This window comes from Cervus canadensis, chromosome 33 (assembly GCF_019320065.1).
Source record: "Cervus canadensis isolate Bull #8, Minnesota chromosome 33, ASM1932006v1, whole genome shotgun sequence".
Taxonomy (NCBI): Eukaryota; Metazoa; Chordata; class Mammalia; order Artiodactyla; family Cervidae; genus Cervus; species Cervus canadensis.
Window position 1 is genome coordinate 19,103,562 of NC_057418.1, and position 24,804 is coordinate 19,128,365.

Below are 24,804 nucleotides of genomic sequence, written 5' to 3' on the forward strand. Positions count from 1 at the left end.
TTAAGTAACCTTATTTTTTTTCTGTGGTCTTATATTTTCACTTTTCTGCCCACAAGTTAAATCAGTCTGCTTTTTACTTTGCCTACTCATCACATTCAAGAGCTGAGCTGTTTGGAATGGAATCTCACCTACTTCCACAGAGCTTTTTGCTATTTCATGCTCTTATGACAAGGTCTCCAGGCAGCTGTGAGAAAACTGGCCTATGTGAACTCTCCATTCCCTCAGGATTCTGCTCCAGACAAACATCGTGCAGAGATAACTCAGAAGCTTAAAAGAAGAAAAGAAATCCAGGAGAACATCAATGGAAATACCAAAAAAAGGAAGAAAGGATTCAAAAAATTAAATCCTCCATAAAAACAAAAAAAAAAAAAAAACTAGCAGAGATTATCAGAATCAACTCTTAGAATTCTGGAAATCACCAAAGGCTCTTTTCCAGAAAAAGGACCCTATCTCTTTAAGGACAGGAAGGTTTATAGGGTTTTTACTTGTCCCAGTCCCATCCCATGGTCTCCAGCAAAGCAGTATCTTTGAAATCTAACAGTCTGTGTTCCTGGAACAGGAAAATGGAACTGAATCTCTTTCAAAGCCTCATTTCCAGAAAAACAAAAACTGAAAAAAAAAATGTTACCAACAAATCTGCTCTATGAGAAACACTGGAGGAAGGCATTCAGGCTGAAATCAAAGGATACTAGGCAGTAACTCATATCCACATGAAGAAATGAAGTGCACTATAAGGGAAGTTTAAAAGTACTTAGAGATGAATGAAAAACAATTAACAATATAGCAAAACATACCAGATGCCATGAAAGCAGTGCCTGCCTGCATGCTAAGTCACTTCAGTCATGTCCAACTCTTTATGACCCTGTGGACCATGGCCCAACAGGCTCCTCTGTCCATGGAATTCTCCAGGCAAGAATACTGGAGTGAGTTGTCATGCAGTCTTCCAGAGGATCTTCCCTACCCAGGGATTGAACCCATATCTCTTATGTCTCCCGCGTTGGCAGGCGGGTTCTTTACCGCTAGCACCACCTGGGAAGCCCAATGAAAGCAGTATTAAGAGGGAAATTTATAGCTATAAATGCTTGCATTTAAAATGAACAAAGATCTCAAATCAATAACTTAGCTTTCCACTTTAAAAAAAAAAAACAACTAGAAAACTGGAAAAGAAAGAAAAAACTAAACCCAAATAGGCAGTGGGAAGGGATTAATAAATATTAAAACAGAGATAGATCAATTCAACATTGTACTGAAGATATTAGTCAAGGCAATTAGGCAAGAAAAGGACCTAAAAAAATCCAGATCAGGAATAAATGAGATAGTAGTGATCATTACATAACTTTATGAATAAACCAAAACTACAGATTTATAATTTCAGTGGGGAGTTTATAGTATGTGAATTATCTCTCAATTGTATAAAAGTGAGTCTCATAGGTCGTTATAAAAATTCTGTTCATTTGCTTACTTGTTTGTTTAAAAAAAGAAAAGAAAAAAAAAAAAACCCCAAAGGTCTGTACTAACCATTTTTCTTTGACTTCTTCCCTTTTCCTATATGATATGTTATATCATAACTCACCGGTTTCCTTTTTTTCTGCTAGCACATGGAGAGAAACATGAGGAATTAATTACCTTAGGGAGTCCAGATTCCCACACTATTAGTGAGGGACAAAAATCTTCAGGAACTTCTAAAGCAACAAGAAAAGGTAAAGAAAAGTCTTCTGAGAAAGAAAAGACAGCCAAAGAAAAACAAGCACCTCGCTTTGAGCCTCAGGTGGGTGCAAAGCTTTTTCTTATCAGAATCACTTAACAGCTTTAGGCTCATTGGGTCACTGTTTAACCTTATCTTTTAAGGAAAAAAATCAAAAAGTTCCATCTCCTTGTGTCCAGCAATCATCTGGATACTTTAAATACATTCCTTGGACATCTTCTGTAAGCAGTCTTCTTTAGTTTAGTATCAAAAATCATTAATTGAGCTTTTAATAGGTAAGATGTTTGGGGGACTTGGATTTCTAATGTTAATATTATACAACCCTTACCTTCAAAGAACTCACAGTCTCATGGAGGAGACTGAAGGTAAAAAGAGAGCTGTGATGTTACATATGATATGCACAGTGGTAGAAAGGATAGGTACCTCTGCCTAGAGGAATCCTGAACTGAGTCAGTGATCAAAGACATGCTGAGGCAAAATCCAACACAATCTGGTTTTTTAGTCGCTAAGTTATGAGGTAAGAGGCTGGAAAGGTAAGTAAGGGTCAAGTGGAGAGGAGCCTTCAAGCCTGGTTAGAAAGGTGGGACTCTATAAACCAGGGATCTGATTCCAAATTTTTTCGCTGCCAGTTAAGTAATCCCAATGATTAGGGGTAAGGAGGAGTATGTGGGTGGGAAATTTGAGGAGTATGAGTACAATCCTAAAGATACTCAGATTCAAGCTGTTTAAACACTGAGCTCAAGGCAAATTATCTGTAAGGACAAAATCTTCCCATCATTGGTGATTGCAGCTTAGGCTATGCAGGGCTGGGAGGTGGGAGGTGGGGCCTTTAAGAAGTGTATTGACATGATGAGATTTACATTTCAGATACTTTGATGACTTTACGGGTATGAAATTAAAGGCAAAAAGACTAGAGATAGGAAGACCATCAGAAGGCCGCACAATAGTCCAAACAAAAGAGTACAAGCTGTTTCAGATACAGGTCAAAGAAAGGAAGAAGAAGACAAAGAACTAGCTAAGAAACAAACTCAGTATGTAGTTATTAATCCAAAGGGATGACAAACAGCAAGAAGGAACAAAGGATATCTCCCAGTTTGGTTAACCAAATAGTATATTGGTAGTAAAACAGACACTAAAGAAAAATGAACAGATTCAAAGATGATGACTCCATTTTCCCATACTCCAGTCATAGAAATACCTGTCCACTTGCATTTTCAAGATGTAATTTCTTAGCTCTTGGAGTATGCCTTTGGAAACATTGAAAGGTAAATAACCTTAACTTAACTTCCACTGGCGGCAAGAGGAAACTGAGGGGCTAGTGGGGTTCAGGGTGCTGCTCTTCTGTTTGCATTGAAAGCTCAGCTGTTGCAAGCCAGCTCCAGTCCAATGTCAACGCCAGGAAGAGGAGAATTGCCACTGCTACAGAAGCAGTTTCAGCCTGCATCCCATAATGCAAATGGTCTTTTGAAGAAGTAGAGAAGCAAGCAACTGTATTTCTTAGGCCCACCTCAGCATTATTGGAGGATAAGCCACATCAGCCTACAAAGAGGATTTCGTATAAGCAAAATGAAATGTAAACAGACCAAAATGAAGCACATACTTCAAGTAACACTGGTACTCTACAAGCAACCAAGGTTTATATATTAGAATTTTTAAATTTAGCATTTGTGCTCCTAAGGGACTTAGAAAAGTGAGCATTCATATGTCACCCTTGAAGTTTGTTTCAAAGGCTGTTTTGGCAATCAGAGTGAAGTGATTTCATGTTTAGCTCAGTAAGGCAAGTTATCAAATATTAAGAAAAGTATCCTATAGTGGCCAATGAAAACAGGTAAATGTTAAGCAAACTGCCAAATCTCTGAAAAAATAGTGTTGAATCAGCAGAAAAGAGAAGTCAGGGTATAAAGATGAAGAAAGAGTAAACAAAGTCATTTTCATAGCATAAATGGTTTACCCACACAATTTGTAGAGTCATTCTACCTTTTATCAAATCATATTAATTCATACTTGAAAGATGAGGGGGAAAGTCTCAAAAAAAGGAAATAAACATTTCCAAGACAAATTATAAATTGAAAGTAGAAACACTGAAAAGAGAAAATACAATTCTTCAGTTACTGGTGTCCTGACTTGTAAGAAGCTGGACTCAGAATCTTCTTTATATGCTATGGACAAGCTTTTAAGTCCAAGTGGGACACCTGAGCTTCCTCTAGTTTCTATTAATACTAAACAAAGTACTGCAAATTCTCTTACTCATTTCAATGAAGGTGGACGAGCTTTAGTATAGGTAGGTATACTGGTGTACTCGTTACCAAATTAAAGTATGATTCAGTTCCAGGAAGAGGCAGTTAAAAGTAAGCAAGACTAGGAGCAAAGACAAAAATGGAGAGAAGAAAAAACATTTACCTCTTCAACAAGAAAAAACTGCCAGGATAAGTATTGATGACAGAATCTGGGCATTCATTCAAGCATTAAGAACAACTGACCCAAAGCTCTGCATTAATGGATTGAAGAAGTGACTTTCATCTTCAGAAATTTCCTGAGGGAAAAGGAGTGGCTGCCAAGGAAAGAATTATTCCATATTTTTTAGAACTGAGACAAATTAAAGATGGCATTTTTCAGACTGCAGTTAGAAAAATGTTGGCTTTACTTTGGCTACATGAATCCAGTGAAAGGAAGAACTTGCACAATTGATGATGGAGGAATAAGGGATGTGACAACTCTTCAGACATTATGGAAATCAGTGGAACTCACACACAAACCAGTTTATCAGTTCTTTGACTGCATTTGTGGTGGAAGTACAGGCACCATATTAGCTTCATGTTGGAATTGTTTCATATGTCCTTGGGAGAATGTAAGGAACTCTGTCAAAAATGAAGATAAGATGTGTTTTCACAAAATGTCATCATTGGAACTGTCAAAATGAATTGGAGCCCTGCATTTTATGATAGTCAAACTTTGGGAAATATTCTCAAGGATAGAATGGGATACACACTAATGATAGGAATAGCAAGAAATCCCAGAAGTCTTAAGGTAGCTGCAGTAGGTACCATGGTAAACAGAGGGATAATGCCAAAAACAGCTTTTATTACTAGCTCTTAGTAGTCGGAAGGCTGTCAGTATAAGATGTGGTAGGCCACCAGAGCTGCATCTGCTGCTCCAGGCTACTTTGCAATGTGTGCATTTGGAAAATGATCAAGAGGGAAGTTTGCTTCCAACTAAACCTTCAGTATCAGCAATGAATGAGTGTAAATGTCTTTGGTCAGACATCCCATTAGTGTGCCTAGGACATTGAATGTTGGGCACTGGACGTTATGAGAGTGATGTGGGAAACACTGTGACAGACACACGCTTGAAAACCAAGCTGAAGTTACCAACAGCGCTGCAGATGCAGAAAAACCCATGTAATACTCGACCTTCTGTTATTTCCTGTTACCTATTTTAGATTCAATCCCATAATGTGCAGACACTTACCTCTAGATGAAAACTGAAACGAAAACCTGGATAAGATTCAGGTAAAAGGGTTGAAGTCCATAGAAAGAAAATAAGGAAAAAATGGAAAAACTTGCAAAAATATTGTCCAGAAAAGTTATTCAGAAAGCTAATGATTGGATAAAACTAAAAGTGGACATGTGTGAAAGCCTTCTGTTCTTTTCCAAACTGTGAGGAATGCGTGCATATTCTCCAAAATGAAAGTCTGTTCAGAAGATACATTAAGTTTAGTATGGAATTGTGGGATTCAGCATGAGGTAACTTTCAACACCCAAGAGTTCTAGGGAATCCTGAAAAAAATGATGTTTAGACCATCAGGTGAGGCACAAAGGGTATGTTTGCTTTCAGAATTCATATGGGAGTTGGGTTTTATGACAATAATAATGAACTAAGCTTTAGGAATCTTAATACTGTACTAGCTGATTTTAGTAGCTTTTGGAATGATATTGTTTGATTTGTTTGAAAATTTATTAACATATGAACCAGACATCATATACTTTGCATTTTTGCTTTAGTCACCAAAATCATGTTGAATTTATTTGATCACTGGTCTTATTTCATATGAAGAAGCTAATCTCTGCCTAAATTTACATTACTTATGTTCTCACTAGCTGTATTCTACAGTCCAAATGTTTCCTTTTAGTGTAATATCATCTGAAAAAAATGCAGAAAAATGGAACATTCTTTATCAAATTACAATTATGTTTGAAATGTGAAAGAATCAGATGATATTTTCTATTCAAAATGTGTTTCTTGCAACATTATGTGGCTCAAAAATATAGATGAAGGTCCAATCAACCACTTTTTTTGCCTTGAAACTTCAAGATAATGTTTAGTGTTAACTTTTCTAAATGTAACTCCAGTTTATCATTCACTGATATAAAATCAATTATTTAAATTTCCTGAGAAAATAGTCCTGTCATTAACAACTACAATGAAACTATTCCAAGTTAAAGCAAATAAGCTAAATTCAATCCATAAATTCTTACAGACACGTGGCCTTCCCTTAGTTCTTCAAAGTGTTCCCTTCCCTAATCAAAACTTTATCCTGGAGAAGTTTCTTAAAAATTTATTTATCAAGCAGTATGAAAGATGGCAAGAGCTTATGTGCTGTGCTTTAGAAAGAACAAATAAAAGAATTTCCAATTGTGAGATTTAAATTTTCATCAGAGTAGCAAGGGAATATTGTAGAAAGCTAGGAGGTCTTTTTGGTAACATTAAAACCAAACTGCTTATGAAAACTTCATTCAATGTCCTCTCCCCCCCCAATCTCCACTTCCCCATCTGCATTATGTAATATGGATAATTGACATTGTGTCAGTCTTATGGAAAGTGCTAGAAACCACATCAGATTCAAGCTCCTCTGCCTACCAGATTGCTACCCATAAGTCTCAGTTTTCTAGACATTTTCAAGTCCTATGACAATCAGCTCCCAGTCTAAGGTGCATGAAAGTGATCCTACAAGACATCAAAATGTTATCTTTCATAACAAATGTATATCAATATATTCAGACTTGGAAATAACTATTTCTGCCCTCATGTAAAGAGATGGTATAAATGAGCCTAAGTGGAATTTAGAATTATTTATAGTTTTTAGTTGAAATTTGCATACAGTGAAATACAGCAATATTAAATATACACTTCAGTGAGATGAATTTTGACAAGTGCACTCATCATGTAACCCATGTCTCTGTCAAGGTTTAGGTTATAGCCCATTTCCCTAAGCTTAGCAATTCCCCTAAACCTCTCCACAGTGGATTCTGTCATCCCCACACCTCTCCCACAAGCAAGTTTTGCCTGTCCTGGAATTTCATACAAATGAATCATACAAGATGTACTATTCTATTATTTCAGTATATTGTCTGTGTGAACTTCAATCACATGATGGTGTACATTAATAGTTTATTACTTTTTGATGTTAAGTAGTAGTCCATGTGAGCTTCCCAGGCGGCTCAGTGGTAAAGAATCTGCCTTCCAAAGCAGGAGAGATAGGTTTGATCCCTGGATTGAGAAGATCCCCTGGAGAAGGAAATAGCAAGCCACTCCAGTATTCTTGCCTGGGAAATCCCATGGACAGAGGAGCCTGATGGGCTTACCGTTCATAGGGCCGCAAAGAGTCTGATACAACTTCCCAACTAAACAACAACAAAGTAATATACTACAGTTTGTTTATCCATTCATCAATTGACAGATGTTTATATCGTTTTCCTTTTTCTGGCTGTTATGAATGAGGCTATAATAAATGTTCTTTTCCAAGTCTTTTTGCAAGCACATGTTTTCATTTCTCTTGGGTAAAATACTTAATAGTGAAATTATGGATCATAAGGTAAAATCTAGACCCTTTTGAAAGGAAGAAAGCATCTGACCCAAACTTTTTCACTGTGCCTTGTCAGATGTACGCTGTCCACCCTCAACAAGAAGACCCAAATAAACCCTACTGGATTCTGAGGCTGGTCACTGAGCACAATGAAGCAGACTTTTTTGAAGTGAAAAAAGATACAGAACGGGCAGATGAAATCCGAGCCATGAAGCAAGCCTGGGAGATGACGGAGCCAGGAAGATCAATCAAGGTTATCTGAGTCTGAGAAATTATCCTTTACCTTTCACTCCTGGGCGTGGTCTGAAGGAAGAGCCATATTGGTGAAACCACATAGTCTACTTTAGGAAATATCTGAAATTTTGTCAGCCATCAACTAACTAAATATTAAAACCACATTTGGACACATTGTGAAATGTTATTAATACTGTCTGGATACCCAGATGACTTGCAAAAGCAAGCACATTATGGTACCACTTATGGCCCAAACCTTAGGTCACCTTGTTCTTTCACATCATCTGGGATTAACACTCTGTGTCCTTAACACTGCCAACTAAAAAAGCATTAAAATGTCTAATACATGCTTTCAAGTACTCTGAACATGCCTTGGATAAAGAGGAAGCATGCACTGCCCTTGTGAAATACACATACTTTATGATTCCTCCTCTCTCTATTTTATATAAGAATCATTGCCATAGTGAAATATTGTTATTACATGTGTTTCATATCCCCAACTCAGGGTAATTGAGACAGATGAAAAAAGTTCAGGAGCAACTGGATCTAAGCTGGCCTACCCAGTGACTAAGTTTTAGGACTGCTTCTTCACTAGTTCTCACAAATCACTGTCAAAATCACGAATGGTTCAGAATTTTTTTCGTTGATGATTGGTAAGAGCTGGCCTGGACCAGACTGCCATATTCATTGACATTTCCCCTTGTCACGAGTACTGTTGAGATGGTGTTTCCTGGACTATGTGTTGATGCTGTCTATCTTTTAGGCTGCCCAGGCTCGTCTCCATTATCTCAGCCAGTTCATTAGGAAAACGCCTGATGCTGAGTGCATGCCTATGTCTGAAAGCCAAATCAAAGCCGGGGAAGAAGGTCAGTGGGCCCTGTCCCGGCTGCCCCAAGCATGGAGCCGTTACCTGCACTTCTTAAGAGCTAGTCAACAAGTCGTGCTTGCCAAAAAGAAAAGATTCAGCATCTATTTCCTTATAGTACTGTAAAGTCATGGACTGTTCAATAAGAAAATAGGTTCTGAAGCATTTTCTTCTTACCAAGCAGATGTTCACTTTGTCCCCAAGTAGATATGATTTTTACCAATTAAGAAAAGATGAAACCAGAAATAAGGGTGCAGTCTAGAAAGTAGCAGTATATGAACTTGAAGGCAGGGATACAACTTTAAATCTGGCACTTTTCTAATCCCAGTAACAATAAATAATAGCAATAAGAATCATAGTAATGAAGTTAACTACTTTTATTGAGTGACTTGCTTGGGTCTGGGACTATGAAATACTAATCAGGTGCTATTGTTTAGTTGCTAAGTCTTGTCCAACTCTTTGTGACCCCATAGACTGTAATCCACCAGGTTCCTCTGACCATTTTTTTCTAGGCAAGAACACTGGAATGGGTTGCCATTTCCTTCTCCAGGGAATCTTCCCTACCCAGGGTCAAACATGCATCTCCTGCATTGGCCGACAGATTCTTTACCTCTGTCTCATCTAATACTCACATCATACCACTGATATATAACATTATTTCCAACTTACCAGGACACAGACCCAGAGTAATTTTCTAAATTCACAAGCTACCAAGAAACAGCCAGCATGCAGACAGTGCTCTTCATCACCCGAGTCTTCCCACAAATACTCATCTGCCTACATCTATCACCACACTGAACTGTCCAGGGAGGCTAAAGACATTCACTTCACAAATTGTGCTTTTCCACTTTCACATCTTCAGGAGTATAACTCAATAATTGTTATAAAAGTAATTTTCCATAACTTTTCATATGAAAAGTGTAAACAATAAATTTCATCCTAATCCTGTTTTTCTGGGGTGGGCACAAAGTTCTTTTGTTTATTACCTGACTTTAACCCATGGCAACTATGAGGTAGACCTTACTATTTATTCCTATTTTATAGCATTAGACAAAAACTCAGAGGGTCATCTTATTCTTCCTACATCATATATCTAAAAATTGACAAAAATTGAAATATTTCTAACTCTTAAAGTACTCGCTCCTATATTAAGTAGAGTCTAATGTAATGGCTTTCTGGGTAGCTCAAACAGTAAAGAATCTTCCTGCAATGCAGGAGACCTGGGTTCAGTTCCTGGGTTGGGAAGATCCCCTGGAGAAGGGAATGGCAACCCACTCCAGTATTCTTGCCTGGAGAATCCCATGGACAGAGGCGCCTGGTGGGCTACAGTCCTTGGGGTCACAGAGTTGGACACAACTAAGTGACTAATACTTTCACTTTCTTTTCAACGTAATGTTAGGAATATAAAGGTGAATAGAAAGCAGTCCTTGTTCATTAAGCTCTAGATTTTATTATTAATTTTTTAAATTTTATATTGTTTATGTAAAAGAAAATTTATCGTACTGAGTACTTTTTAAAAATGGCAAAGAAGATTTTATTCAAGACCGTTGTAGGAGGAGAGAGATTGAACTCAATTCTGAACACAACAGAAACAAGTGAAGATTTGTAACAAGCAGGGAACTAATGAAAAAATACTTCTACGAATTTGTTTAGGTATCAAGGGTCAGGGAAGAGAAATTTGATTAAATATCAAGTGAGGAGGATAAGAAGTTTAATTGGATATCAGTGGTGGGAAGATTCTCAATAAACTAGTTTAGCTGGATTCTTTGCTAAAACTGGGATTCACCACCAGTTAAGGACAAAGCTGAGTGGAGAACAGAGCTCAGAGAAGGCTGACCTTATGTAAACTACAGTTAATAAAGACACATATTTTTTTTCATTTATTTTTATTAGTTGGAGGCTAATTACTTTACAATATTGTAGTGGGTTTTGTCATACATTGACATGAATCAACCATGGTTTTACATGTATTCCCCATCCCAATCCCCCCTCCCACCTCCCTCTCTACCCGCTCCCTCTGGGAAAGACACATATTTTAATTGAACAACTTGGTGTATTTTCACATACATGTATACTCAGGAGCCACTGTTCAGATCATGATAAAACATCTCAGTAGTCCTCTTCATTCTCTTTCCTAGAATTTTCCTTCCTCAAAGAAACCATTTGTCTGATCTCGATCACGATGAATTAATTTTTCCCATTCTTGAACTTTACATATTTATGTATTCTATATGTCTTGTTATTTTTGTGTGTGTGACTTCATAGAATGCAAGGTTTTTTTTTTAGTGCTGCATATGTCGTATTTAGTAGTAACATCTTCAAGTGCCATAAGAGAGTCAGATAAAAAGAGTGCCATGAATTTTGATAACAAAGAGTCTATACCCATCAGGGAGCATACTGTGGAAGAAGTGGCAAGTAGGCAAGGGCATGAAGGATCTACCAAAGTCAACAAACAGTGAAAGTGGAGGATCTTCCCCAGCAGGGAAGGAAGAGCGCGATCAGAGCTTACGGAGGGAAAATATCAGTAAGTATTGCCTTTATTGGTAAGATAAATCCATATTTTGAAATAGAGATTCTGGAAAAGATATTATGTTAACATATATGATGGCTAGGGTTGAACACAGAAAAATATGCATATAGGATTCATAAGTCTTCATTTTAATTACTAGAGTGGTGATCTGCTCAAGGACCTGATTAATAAACACTTAAAGATAAAAGTGAAAATTTCTTTCTGTAGTGATAGCATATACAATTGTCACTAAATATAGATTCTTTTTTTTTGTTTTATCTATAGTGTCCTACATCTTTTATAACCAATGTTAAATATTTGTGTTCCTCTATTCTAACACAAAATTTTCCACTATATACATACTATATATTCCATTATATCATATATAGAGAGAGATTGACTGATTGATTATTCAGTTGCTAAGTCATGTTCAACTCTTTACAACCGCATGGAATGCAGCACGCCAGGCTTCCCTGTCCTTCACCATCTCCTGGAGTTTGCTCAAACTCATGTCCATTGAGTCAATGATGCCATCCAACCATTTCATCCTCTGTCACTGCCTGCTCTCCTGCTCTCCTGCCCTCAATCTTGCCCAGCATCAGGGTCTTTTCCAATGAGTCAGTTCTTTGCATCAGGTGGCCAAATGTGTGTGTATGTGTATGTGTGTGTGTGTATACACAACATATTTATCTATTCATCAGCTGATGACACTCAGGTTGCTTCTATATTTTGACTATGGTAAATAGTGCTGCTAAGGAACATGTGCATTTGAGGTGCATGTATCTTTTTTGAAATAGTGTTTCCATTTTCTTCAGCTATATACCCAAGAGTGGAATTCAGATATATACCCTGGAGTAGATCATATGGTAGCTCTATTTTTAGTGTTTTAAAGAGCTTCCAGACTCTTTTCCACAGTGGCTGCACCAATTTACATACTCACCAGCAGTGTACAAGCATTCCCTTTTCTCCACACCCTTGCCAAAAATTGTTTATAGTCTCTTTGACAATAGTCATTCCAAAGGTGTGAAGTGATACCTCATTGTGGTTTTGGCTGGCATTTCTCTGATGATTAGCATGCTGAGCATCTTTTAATGTGCCTATTTGTCATTTGTATGTCTTCTTTGGAAAAAATGTATATTCAGGTCTTCTGTCCATTTTTAATCAGATTGGTTTTTTTGATATTGATTTGTATGAGCTATTTATATATTTTAGATGTTAACTGCTTATGAGGATATAGTTTTGGGTAATAAGGAGGGTTCACAAAACAGAGGACAGGTAAGAATGAGTAGGGATGGCAGATCTAGAGACCAAAGCAGCCTGTCCTCAAGCAAAAAATTCTTCAAAGCACTCTTAAATATGTCTTATCATTTTATATTAAAATCAAATGATAAGGTTATAATAAAATAGAATGTCTTATCATTTTCTTTTAATATAAAATGATAAGTTTAATTATACACCACCAAAAAGAAATTTACTTACCCTCCCACCAAAAAGGGATGCGCTATCGTGTGGTTCTAGGACTTCATATGGCACAGAAACTCTGCTTGTACCCCAGATCCTGCTGCTGTAGCAGCAGCCCTGCTTGAGAACCACAGGTCCAGTTATCCAGCTCTTCTCTGGGACTTTGTGGGTTCCTCCCACCTCTGCTGCTGGTGCATCACAAATTGGCCCTCACTCCTAAAGACACCTTCCCCATAGGAGATTGTAGACCCTGTGTCAGCCTTACATGCTCTGGGCTTTACATTGGTATGCACATACACACATACATTGGAGAAGGAAATGGCAGCCCACTCCAGCATCCTTGCCTGGAGGATCCCATGGACAGAGGAGCCTGGGGGGCTACAGTCCACAGGCTCGGAAGAGTCAGACATGACTTAGCCACTGAACAGCAACATATGTGTGTGCCATGATGCTTCAGTTGTGTCCAAGTCTTTGCAACCCTGTAGACTGTAGCACGCCAGGCTCCTCTGTCCATGGGATCCTCCAGGCAAGAATACTGGAGTAAGTTGCCATGCCCTACTTGGGGGGATCTTCCCAACTCAGGGATCAAACCCACGTCTCTTGTGTCTTCTGCATTGGCAGGCAGGGTCTTTACCACTAGCACCACCTGGGAATCCCCATATAGCAACATACATATATATGTATGTATATTTATTTACTCATTTGTTTGTGACTCTTCAAATACTACCCTACTCTTGCTACTATCTTCATATATAATAGGTAACTTAGAACAACTTCCTCCATAATGCCAGAGGACATGTAAACAATATCATTATTGATTTCACATCCAAGCATTTTTTTTGCAACACCAAGCCATCATCAAGTTCGAGCTCAGACTTGGCTTTCAACTTCCCTATTATTTCTGGGGGCCTTGGAAAGTGCCTTGGTCTTTATTCCCAAACTTCTCTCCAGGCTTTACAATAAGTGAATGGATCTTCCCTGGTGGCTCAAGATGGTAAAGAATCTGCCTACAATGCAGGAGACCCGGGTTCAATCCCTGGGTCAGGAAGATCTCCTGGAGAAGGAAATGGCAACTCACTCCAGTGTTCTTGCCTGGAAAATCCCATGGATGGAGGAGCCTGGTAGGCTATAGTCCATGGGGTCGCAAAGAGTCGGACACGACTGAGCGACTTCACTCACTCATCCTTCACCCTGCCTTTTAAATGGTTATTTTCTTACTATCCACAATGAAAAGTTTTCTGCTGATTCTGTTGCAAACTGAAACTTTTATAGGATACAATAAAATGATCCAGTGATGAGTAATTGCTATAAAAATATTTCTAAATGTATACTCTCAGGACTCATCCCATAGAGTACCCGTTTGCAGACAGGTCAGCACACACGCACACAAACACACACACACACACACACACACACACACACACACACACACTGAGCTACACTGTTATGGAAGTCCAAGTCCATACTCTGCTTACCCCTTATTCTGTGCACACATGCTCAGTCGCGTCCAACTCTCTTGTGACCCCATGGACCGTAACCTGCCAGGTTCCTTTGTCCATGGGATTTTCCACCGAAGAATACTGGAGTGGGTTGCCATTTCCTTCTCTGGGGATCTTCCCAATGCAGGGATCAAACCCACATCTCCTACATCTCCTGCACTGTTAGGTGGATTCTTTACCACTGCGCCACCTGGGAAGCCCCTTATTTGGGTACACTTTATTCTGATAGAACAGTTTTACAGATGAACATGAAGATTAACCTTCTCAGCCCCTTTTACACCCTCTCTGTTAAAATAAATATTATTTGGCAGGATGTAAAAGAATACAAACATCTAATTAATCAAAAGCATTTTCTTTCCAGTCAGAGTCAGCAGAGTTGGTGTCTCATAGAAACAATTCAAATTTTAATGCCAAAAATAAATGCAACAAAAGTAGATATGTTCCTAAGAAAAACTCTTGAACTTTAGAAATCTAAGATCACAGACCAACCATAATTTAAAAAATAAGTTATTTACCACTGGTTTCTAGAAGAGTCCTATTGTATATAAGATGCCAATATTTTAGGGATATTTTATTTAATGTTATAAAGTGAAAAACATGACTGAATTTCTGTTTTAATGATGGAGCAAAGTTGGGGTTTGTAGTATGGTATTCTTTTTTCTCACTTGTATCCTGCTGATAAAGGCATACTTTTGAAAAATGAAAAACTAATGATACTGTTTTTAATGCTTATAAAATTTTGCATTAGATTATATTTATGAATGAATAATCCCTTTTAATAAGTTGTTATGAATTAATCACTTTACAATATTCCTGGAGACTTTTACAACCACATGTGAAAATCAAGATTAAATGGTCAATGGGAGATTGGGATTTTTTCCATGGCACAGTGAAAACTTGACATAGCCCAAAAAACAATGATAAAATGGAAAAAATTGATTAAGAAACATTTCAAAATTCCCAAGGTGTACAACTAATAAAATATTTAATAAAAATAAAAATAAATTAACTTAATTATATGATTTTCCTATCCTGTAAAAATAATCATGAACTTGGTGACTTAAAACAATGCAAACTTTCTGCAGTTCTCAGTTCAGTTCAGTTCAGTTACTCAGTCATGTCCTACTCTTTGCGACCCCATGGACTGCAGCATGCCAGGCCTCCCTGTCCATCACCAACTCTCAGAATCTACCCAAACTCATGTCCATTGAGTCGGTGATGCCATCCAACTGTCTCATCCACTGTCATTCCCTTCTCCTCCTGTCCTCAATCTTTCCCCAAATCAGGGTGTTTTCAAATGAGTCAGCTCTTCGCATCAAGTGGCCAAAGTACTGGAGTTTCAGCCTCAACATCAGTCCTTCCAATCAACACCCAGGACTGATCTCCTTTAGGATGGGCTGGTTGGATCTCCTTGCAGTTCAAGGGACTCTCAAGAGTCTTCTCCAACACCACAGTTCAAGAGCATCCATTCTTCCCCACTCAGCTTTCTTTATAGTCCAACTCTCACATCCATACATGACCACTGGAAAAACCATAGCCTTGACTAGACGGACCTTTGTTGGCAAAGTAACGTCTCTTTAATATGCGGTCTAGATTGGTCATAACTTTCCTTCTAAGGAGTAAGCGTCTTTTAATTTCAAGGCTGCAATCACCATCTGCAGTGATTTTGAAGCCCAGAAAAATAAAGTCAGCCACTGTTTCCCCATCCATTTTCCATGACGTGATGGGACCGGATGCCATGATCTTAGTTTTCTGAATGTTGGGCTTTAAGCCAACTTTTTCACTCTCTTCTTTCACTTTCATCAAGAGGCTCTTTAGTTCTTCACTTTCTCATAAGGGTGGTGTCATCTGCATATCTGAGGTTATTGATATACCTCCCAGCAATCTTGATTCCAGCTTGTGCTTCTTCCAGCCCAGCGTTTCTCATGATGTACTCTGCATATAAGTTAAATAAGTAAGGTGACAATATACAGCCTTGAGGTACTCCTTTTCCTATTTGGAACCAGTCTGTTGTTCCATGTCCTGTTCTAAGTGTTGCTTCCTGACCTGCATACAGGTTTCTCAAGAGGCAGGTCAGGTGGTCTGGTATTTCCATCTCTTGAGGAATTTTCCACAGTTTATTGTGATCCACACAGTCAAAGGCTTTGGCATAGTCAATAAAGAAGAAATAGATGTTTTTCTGGAACTCTCTTGCTTTTTCGATGATCCAGAGGCTGTTGGCAACTTGATCTCTGGTTCCTCTGCCTTTTTTAAATCTAGCTTGAATATCTGGAAGTTCACTGTTCACGTATTGCTGAAGCCAGGCTTGGAGAATTTTGAGCATCACTTTACTTGTGTACGAGATGAGTGCAATTATGCAGTAGTTTGAGCATTCTTTCGCATTTTCTTTCTTTGGGATTGGAATGAAAACTGACATTTTCCAGTCCTGTGGCCACTGCTGAGTTTTCCAAATTTGCTGGCATATTGAGTGCAGCACTTTCACAGCATCATCATTCAGAATTTGAAATAGCTCAACTGGGGTTCCATCACCTCTGCTAGCTTTGTTCATAGTGATGCTTTCTAAGGCCCTCTTGACTTCACATTCCAGGATGTCTGGCTCTAGGTAAGTGATCACACCATTGTGATAACTGGGTCGTGAAGATCTTTTTTGTACAGTTCTTCTGTGTATTCTTGCCACTTCTTCATAATATCTTCTGCTTCCGTTAGGTCCATGCCATTGCTATCCTTTATTGAGCCCATCTTTTCTTGAAATGTTCCCTTGGTGTCTCTAATTTTCTTGAAGAGATCTATAGTCTTTCCCATTCTATTGTTTTCCTCTGTTTCTTTGCATTGATCGCTGAGGAAGGCTTTCTTATCTCTCCTTGCTATTCTTTGGAACTCTGCATTCAAATGGGTATGTCTTTCCTTTTCTCTTTCGCTTTTCACTTCTCTTCTTTTCACAGCTATTTGTAAGGCCTCCTCAGACAGTGATTTTGCTCTTTTTCATTTCTTTTTCTTGGGGATGGTCTTGATCCCTGCCTCCTGTACAATGTCATGAACCTCTGTGCATAGTTCATCAGGCACTCTGTCTATCAGATCTAGTCCCTTAAATCTGTTTTTCACTTCCACTGTATAGTCATAAGGGATTTGATTTAGGTCATATCTGAATGGTTTAGTGGTTTTCCCCACTTTCTTCAATTTAATTCTGAATTTTGCAATAAGGAGTTCATGATCTGAGCCACAGTCAGCTCCAAGTCGTGTTTTTGCTGACTATATAGAGCTTCTCCATCGTTGGCTGCAAGGAATATAATCAATCTGATTTCGGTATTTACCATCTGGTGGTGTCCATGTGTAGAGTCTTCTCTTGTGTTGTTGGAAAGAGGGTGTTTGCTATGACCAGTGCATTCTCTCAGCAAAACTCTAGTGGCCTTTGCCCTGCTTCATTCTGTACGCAAGGCCAAATTTGCCTGTTACTCCCAGTGTTTCTTGACTTCCTATTTTTGCATTCCAGTCCCCTATAATGAAAAGGACATCTTTTTGGGGTGTTAGTTCTAGAAGGTCTTGTAGGTCTTCATAGAACCGTTCAACTTCAGCTTCTTCAGCATTACTGGTAGGGGCATAGACTTGGATTACTGTGATATTGAATGATTTGTTTTGGGAATGAACAGAGATCATTCTGTCATTTTTGAGATTGCATCCAAGGACTACATTTCGGACTCTTTTGTTGACTATGGCTACTCCATTTCTTCTAAGGGATTCCTGCCCACAGTAGTAGATATAATGGTCATCTGAGTTAAATTCACCCATTTTAGTCCATTTTAGTTCTCTGATTCCTAAAATGGTGATGTTCACTCTTGCCATCTCCTATATGACCACTTCCAATTTGCCTTGATTCATGGCCCTTACATTCCACGTTCCTATGCAATATTGCCCTTTATAGCATCAGACTTTACTTCCATCACCAGTCACATCTACAACTGGATGTTGTTTTTGCTTTGGCTCCATCTCCTCATTCTTTCTGGAGTTCTTTCTCTACTGATCTCCAGTAGCATATTGGGCACCTACTGACCAGGGGAATTCATCTTTCAGTGTCCTATCTTTTTGTGTTTTCATTCTGTTCATGGGGTTCTCAAGGCAAGAATACTGAAGTGGTTTGCCATTCCCTTCCCCAGTGGGCCACATTCTGTCAGACCTCTCCATAATGATCCGTCTGTCTTGGGTGCCCTACACGGCATGGCTCATTGTTTCATTGAGTTAGACAAGGCTGTGGTCCATGTGATCAGATTGGTTAGTTTTCTGTGGTTGTGGTTTTCAGTCTGTTGCCCCTGATGGATAAGGATAAGAGGCTTACGGAAGCTTTCTGATGGGGGCCATACTCTAAATCTTTAACCCCATTTTTTGTTGATGGGTGGGGACTCCCCCCTGTTGTTTGACCTGAGACCAAACCATGGTGGAGGTAATGAAGATAATGGCGACCTCCTTCAAAAGGTCTCAGGCACGCACTGCCACACTCAGAGCCCACAAGCCTGCAGCAGGCTACTGCCAGCCCACGTCTCTGCCAGAGACTCCTGGACACTCACAGGCAAGTCTGGGCCAGTCTCCTGTGGGGTCACTGCTCCTTTCTTCTGGGTCCTGCCTCATGCAGGGTTTTGTTTGTGCCCTCCGACAGTCTGCTTCCCCAGCCCTGTGTAAGTTCTGTAATCAATTCCCACTGGCCTCCAAAATCAAATTCCCTGGGGGTTCTCAGTTCCTTTGCCAGATCCCTAGTTTGAGAAATCTGTTGTGGGCCCTAGAACTTTCTTAACAGTGCAAGAATTTCTCTGATACAATTATTCTGCAGCTTGTGGGTCGTCTGCTCGGTGGCCCTATGGTGGAGTTAATGGCAACCTCCTCCAAGAGGGCTTATGCCACAGGCTGTGTGGCCAGGTAGCTGCACCCAGAGCTCCTGCCCCCTTGGTAGGCCCCTGCTGACCTGCACCGACGCAGGAGACTCACACACAGGTCTGGCTCAGTCTCTGTGGGGTTTCGGGATCCTGGTGAGCAAAGGTTTTGTTTGAACCTTCCCAGTGTCTCTGGTGGGTATGGGGTTTGATTCTAAACATGATTTTGCCCCTCCTACCATCTTGCTGGGGCTTCTCCTTTGCCTTTAGACATGAGGTATCTTTTTTGGGGGGGCGGGAAGGATAGAAGGTTGGGATTCTTTGAGCTAGAAGACTCAATATACTAAGATAGTAATTCTCCCTAAATTGACCCATAAATTCAGTGTAATTTCTTTTTTTGGTGGGAGGGGAGCTATCCTTGCACTTGATCTATCTGCTCAAGCCATACTAAGCACTATGTGGGTGGAATATAAAAATGTTTTAAGACAATAACCAGGAAACGGAAACAACAGAAATGTCCAATGATAGATGAATGAATAAAGATTATGTGGTGTATATATATATATACATATATATACATATATATGATGGAATATTACTCAGCCATAAAAGGAACATAACTGGGTCATTTACAGAGATGTGGATGGACCCAGAGTCTGTCATATAGAGTGAAGTAAGTCAGAAAAACAAATATCATTTGTTAATGCAGATATGTGGAATCTAGAAAAATGGTACAGATGGACCTATTTCCAGAGCAGGAATAAAGATGCAGACATAGAGAATGGACATGTGGACACAGATGGGTAAGGGGAGGGTGGAATGAATTGGGAGACTAGGATTGACATATATCCATGACCATGTGTAAAACACAGTTAGTGGCAACCTGGTGTATAGCAGAGGGGGCTTAGCTTGGTGCTCTGTGATAATCTAGAGGGGTGGGATGGAGGGTGGGAGGGGGGTACAAGAGGGACAGAATACACACATAAATATTATAAACACACAGCTGATTCACTTTGTTGTATAGCAGAAACTAACACAACATTGTAAATCAATTATTCTCAAAGAAAAACAAAAAAGATACAGTATCTTTTAGTCCAGTAGAGTAACTAATGTATAACAAGTGAACACTGAAAATCAAAGGTAACTGGTTGTTGTTTTTTTTTTACCCCCACAGACTCATATGAACCCACAAGAATAGATTCAAGAAAGAAACTTTAGAGACTAAGATATTAACCATTCAGCCTTTCCAGACCATTTAATCTCTTTTTAAAAAATACTGATGTGTAATTTACATACCTTCAAATGACCAGTTTTGAAAGTATAATTCAATACACTTTAGTAATTTACAGAGTTGTGCCACCAGTACCAAATATAGTTTCAAAACATTCCTTTTCATCCAAATAAATTATTTTGTGCCCTCTTAAAATCACTCTGCATTCCCACCACCAACCTCAGTCTTTTTGTCTATGTAGATTTGCCATTCCTGGATATTTTATGCAAATAGGGATCAAAAATTATGGTTAAATTTCTAAGAATCTGTCAAGTCATAATGTTTTGATTATTGTTAGCTTCGTAATAAATTCTGAAATCATGAAGTTGAAATCCTTTCCTTTTATCTTTATCAAAATTATTTTGGTTATTCTTGGTATTTCCATTTTCATATAAGTTTTGAGGTCTGCTTGTCAAATTTTGTAAAATATCTACTAAGATTTTGATAGAAATTACACTGAATTTATGGGTCAATTTAGGGAGAAGTGCTCTCAGTATATTGAGACTTATAGCCCAAAGCATTCCCACCCATCCATCCAAAGAAGTGAATCAGTTATATGTTTATAATATTTATGTGTGTATTCTGTCCCTCTTGTACCCCCCTCCCACCCTCCATCCCACCCCTCTAGATTATCACAGAGACCAAGCTAAGCCCCCTCTGCTATACATCAGGTTGCCACTAACTGTGTTTTACACATGGTCATGGATATATGTCAATCCTAGTCTCCCAATTCATTCCACCCTCCCCGTACCCATCTGTGTCCGCATGTCCATTCTCTGTGTCTGCATCTTTATTCCTGCTCTGGAAATAGGTCCATCTGTACCATTTTTCTAGATTCCACGTATCTGCATTAACAAATGATATTTGTTTTTCTCTTTCTGACTTACTTCACTCTATATGACAGACTCTAGGTCCATCCACATCTCTGCAAATGACCCAATTATGTTCCTTTTATGGTTGATTAATATTCCATTGTGTGTATATGTGTGTGTATATATATATATATATATATATACCACATCATCTTTATCCATTCAATTGTCATTGGACATTTCTGTTGTTTCCGTTTCCTGGCTACTGTCTTAAAAAAATTTTTATATTCCACCCCCATAGTGCTTAGTATAGCTTGCACAGATAGCTCAAACTCTTTAAATATTAGATTATTTAACTTGCTTATAATGAAATTTTGTAACACAGTATGACCTTCTTTGGTCTCTGCTTTCATTTAATTAAAATAGAGTGATTTTGTAACTCTTCTATAGAGCATATTCATTTTCTTCTATATTAATTTTGGTATCACCATTTAACTACAAGTATAGTAACACCAGCTAGAGGATAAGCAATAAAGCACAATTATACTTCAATAAAGTCATTAAATCACATTAAACATGGTAAGCCCAACATATTTCAATTTAAATAAGATATACAATCATTTACTTAGTCATTGTTGATTCCTTCTTGAAAGCCTAGGGCTTTTTTTTTTTTTAAATAGGGCCTCGTTCACGATCGCCAACAATTTTGGAAATGTCTCCACAGCTTATTCGAAAGAAATTAGAATGTGTAGACATAAATCAATATATACGGTAAGTTTTAATAAACATGATTAATGTAGACATCTGTGTTCAAAGAATTTTGAACATATTGTCAATAGGCAGTTGCTGAGCAACTGAAAATTTGAAATTAAATGCTTAATATATTTTCAGTGCATTCGAAGTTTTTGAAATATATAGCTTATATGTTAAATTTAGTAAATGTTTTATTAAGTCATTTATAGAAGCACTTAAATACTTTCTGTAAGGACTTAATTTGTAGCCTGGTTAAAGTGAGTTGAGCTATGGAAAAACCCCATCATACATGCTGCTGTTATTTAATTAGATTGAATTTCCTTAGGAACCAAACAATAGAATTAATAGAGGTAATTGTACAAGCACATCTATAAGTTTTATAAAGCACATTTCTAAACACTTTCAAACCTAGTTTTTTAGATGTACTATTTGAAGAGGTGTTTGTGGAATTGGTGTTTGAAACTATGAGATTATTTTCTAATAGTACATCTAATTTATTTTTCCAAAATGATTTTCTAAAATATTAGTGATTTAGTAAATGGAGCCTAGTCGATGAAAAAATAGTGGTTTATTCTTTCTGTTTTTGATATTTGATTTGATTCAGATCACTACTCTGTTGATAAGATTTTAAATTATTTGAGTGCTGAAGGTCATTCCAGAGTTCTCAAATGACTTATGTTTCTCTTTTGATGTTTTTATATCAAGAAAAACAAATATTGAGCCTCAGCTGCAAACAGATGAGCTAAATCAGCAACAGGCAATGCAAAAGGCAGAGGAGGTCCACCAGTTTCGACAGTATCGGAACAGACTCCTTAGCCTGCGTGATATCGAGCAAGAAGAAAGGTTTAAAATGAAAGATGAATTGCTGGAAATGTATGGAGAAATGCGGGTGAGCGTACAAGGGCATACACTTGGATCACGGTTGACAGATTCTTTTGTAATATTAAAAAGATATCATAGAATCACATTTTAACTAGGTAGAAAGAAGTCTTGAACATCTTTCATTCCCAACTTCTCAGAAAATTGGCAAATTAATTATTCATCTAATTTACTCATTCCCTGAAATCCCTCTTAAATACAGTACTAGAAACTGACCCACAAAATGGGAAGAATGGGAGAGAAAACAACAGCAAAACATCTGTGAATTTGAAAAGTAGCTGGAGGAAGATGGCATTAACAGATTTGAGGCAGCCAAATCCTAAGCCAACAGTGCAAAAACTCTTAAGACTGAACCTAGAGCCTGTCATACATAGAGTGAAGTAAGTCAGAAAGAGAGAAACGAGTTATCATAGAGTAACACATATATATCTGGAAACTAGAAAAATGGTATTGATGAACATATTTGCAGGGAAGGAATGCAGATGCAGATACAGAGAATGGACTTGTGGACACGTTGGGGGAAGGAAAGAGTGGGAGGGATGGAGAAAGTAACGTCAACATATACACACTGCCATGTGTAAAATAGAGAGCTGGTGAGAAGTTGCTGCCTAACAGGGAGCCCAGCCTGGCGGTTTGTGATGACCTAGAGGAGCGGGATGAGGGGAGGGGAGGGAGGCTCAGAAGGGAGGAGGTATATGTGTTATTATGGTTGATTTGTGTTGAAAGGCAGAAACCAACACAACATTATTAAGCGATTTTCTTCCAATTAAAAAATAAATTAAAAGAAAAAACCACCACCACCAACAAAGAAAGAGTCAACCCAATCTGCTGCACAGAATCCCTCAAAAGCTCAGAAATTGGTGGCACCATCAAAGTGAAGGTGAAGAGCAAGGAAGAAAAGAAGAGGTATTATTAGGAAGTTCCCCAAGTACAACTCCGACATTTTGTGGCTAGAGTATGTGTGGGGAGCTAGTCATCTCCTGAGTACAGTTGCTGGGAGAGACACGCTGGGCTGCATATTTTATACAGATTATATCTGAACTCATTTAAAGCAGGTAGTTGCTTGGTCAAAATCCGTCTCTTTCTTTCTTCACCTTTCTCTTTATTTTTCTCCCACTTGTACTTTTATTTACCATTCTGTAAAACCTTATGTACCCTTTGTTATCTCATGTTTTATTCGTTAATAAACATTTGAGATCATACCCTAACTTTCATCTTCCTTCGGTAATTTCCTACATGACGCTATTGGCATGAGGAAAGGGAGTGTAGTTTTTTTCTGGAACCTTAATAAGTCTCTACCCGTGGATCTTATTTACTTGGGTGCTGTTTTTGTTTTTTGCCATTGTTTTTGTCGCTTCATTTTGTTTCATTTTGGAATAGGACTCCTTAGACGAAGCCCGGCAGAAGATCTTCAACATCCGGGAAGAATATAGGAACAAATTACTGGAAGCTGAGCGCCTAAAGCTAGAGGCTCAGGCCGCGGAGGAAGCTGCAAGCCGAGTGGAGCCAGAAAAGAAGGTCCCAGCTCCCGACACACACAAAAAAAAGAAAGAGAAGAAAAAGTGACCAGGGCGTGCCCAACACCACCTTTCTTCCGGAGAAGAAAAACCTATTTTTCATTATCTCTAAGTTTGCCTGTTGATAAAAATAAGAGGTCAGGTCAATTGAATAATAGACATTTTCCCACCTTAGAAGTTAGTTGCCATGTTTTGACGTTAACTTTATTGGTTTTTCCCAGAAAGCTATTATTTGAGTTTTAAATTTTCTAATTTCAATAAAAAATAGTCTCAAAATATTTGGAATGTAATAAAGTGTATGTGTCTCACTCTGAATTGCTTCATTTTGAGTTAGTACTAGAATAGGCTCTTAATGCCTTTGAAAAATTCAACAGTGAGAAAAATAGCTGTTGTTTTTCTGTAACTTTAAAGACTTTCAAATAGAATTTTTTTTAAAATATGCTTTGAAATCATTGAATAGGATAGAGATGAAACTATATGAGTCTAGATGCAAGCATGAAAAAGCACACTCAAAAAAGAAAGAAAGAAGAAACTCACCAAACAAATAAAACTTTAAAAGAACTGTTTTAATAAAACTATTTGCTTCAGACTTGTACCTTTTTAAAATTCTTTCAAAGGAGAACGTCAACAAACCTCCT

The 24,804-nt window shown here is 38.2% G+C and overlaps 1 protein-coding gene and 1 pseudogene across 1 annotated transcript in view; both read left to right on the forward strand.

Moving 5' to 3' along the window:
• Nucleotides 1-24,469, forward strand: part of ADGB (androglobin) — a 206,616-nt gene extending 182,147 nt beyond the window's left edge. The window contains exons 30-36 of the mRNA XM_043457333.1: nt 1,596-1,768; nt 7,585-7,761; nt 8,506-8,608; nt 10,997-11,131; nt 21,698-21,788; nt 22,476-22,659; nt 24,030-24,469. Coding sequence (XP_043313268.1) covers nt 1,596-1,768; nt 7,585-7,761; nt 8,506-8,608; nt 10,997-11,131; nt 21,698-21,788; nt 22,476-22,659; nt 24,030-24,215 — 1,049 coding nt within the window. The 3' untranslated portion in view covers nt 24,216-24,469. The remainder of the gene's footprint in view (nt 1-1,595; nt 1,769-7,584; nt 7,762-8,505; nt 8,609-10,996; nt 11,132-21,697; nt 21,789-22,475; nt 22,660-24,029) is intronic.
• LOC122433798 lies at nt 2,595-5,365 on the forward strand (annotated as a pseudogene).
• Nucleotides 24,470-24,804: the final 335 nt, after the last annotated feature.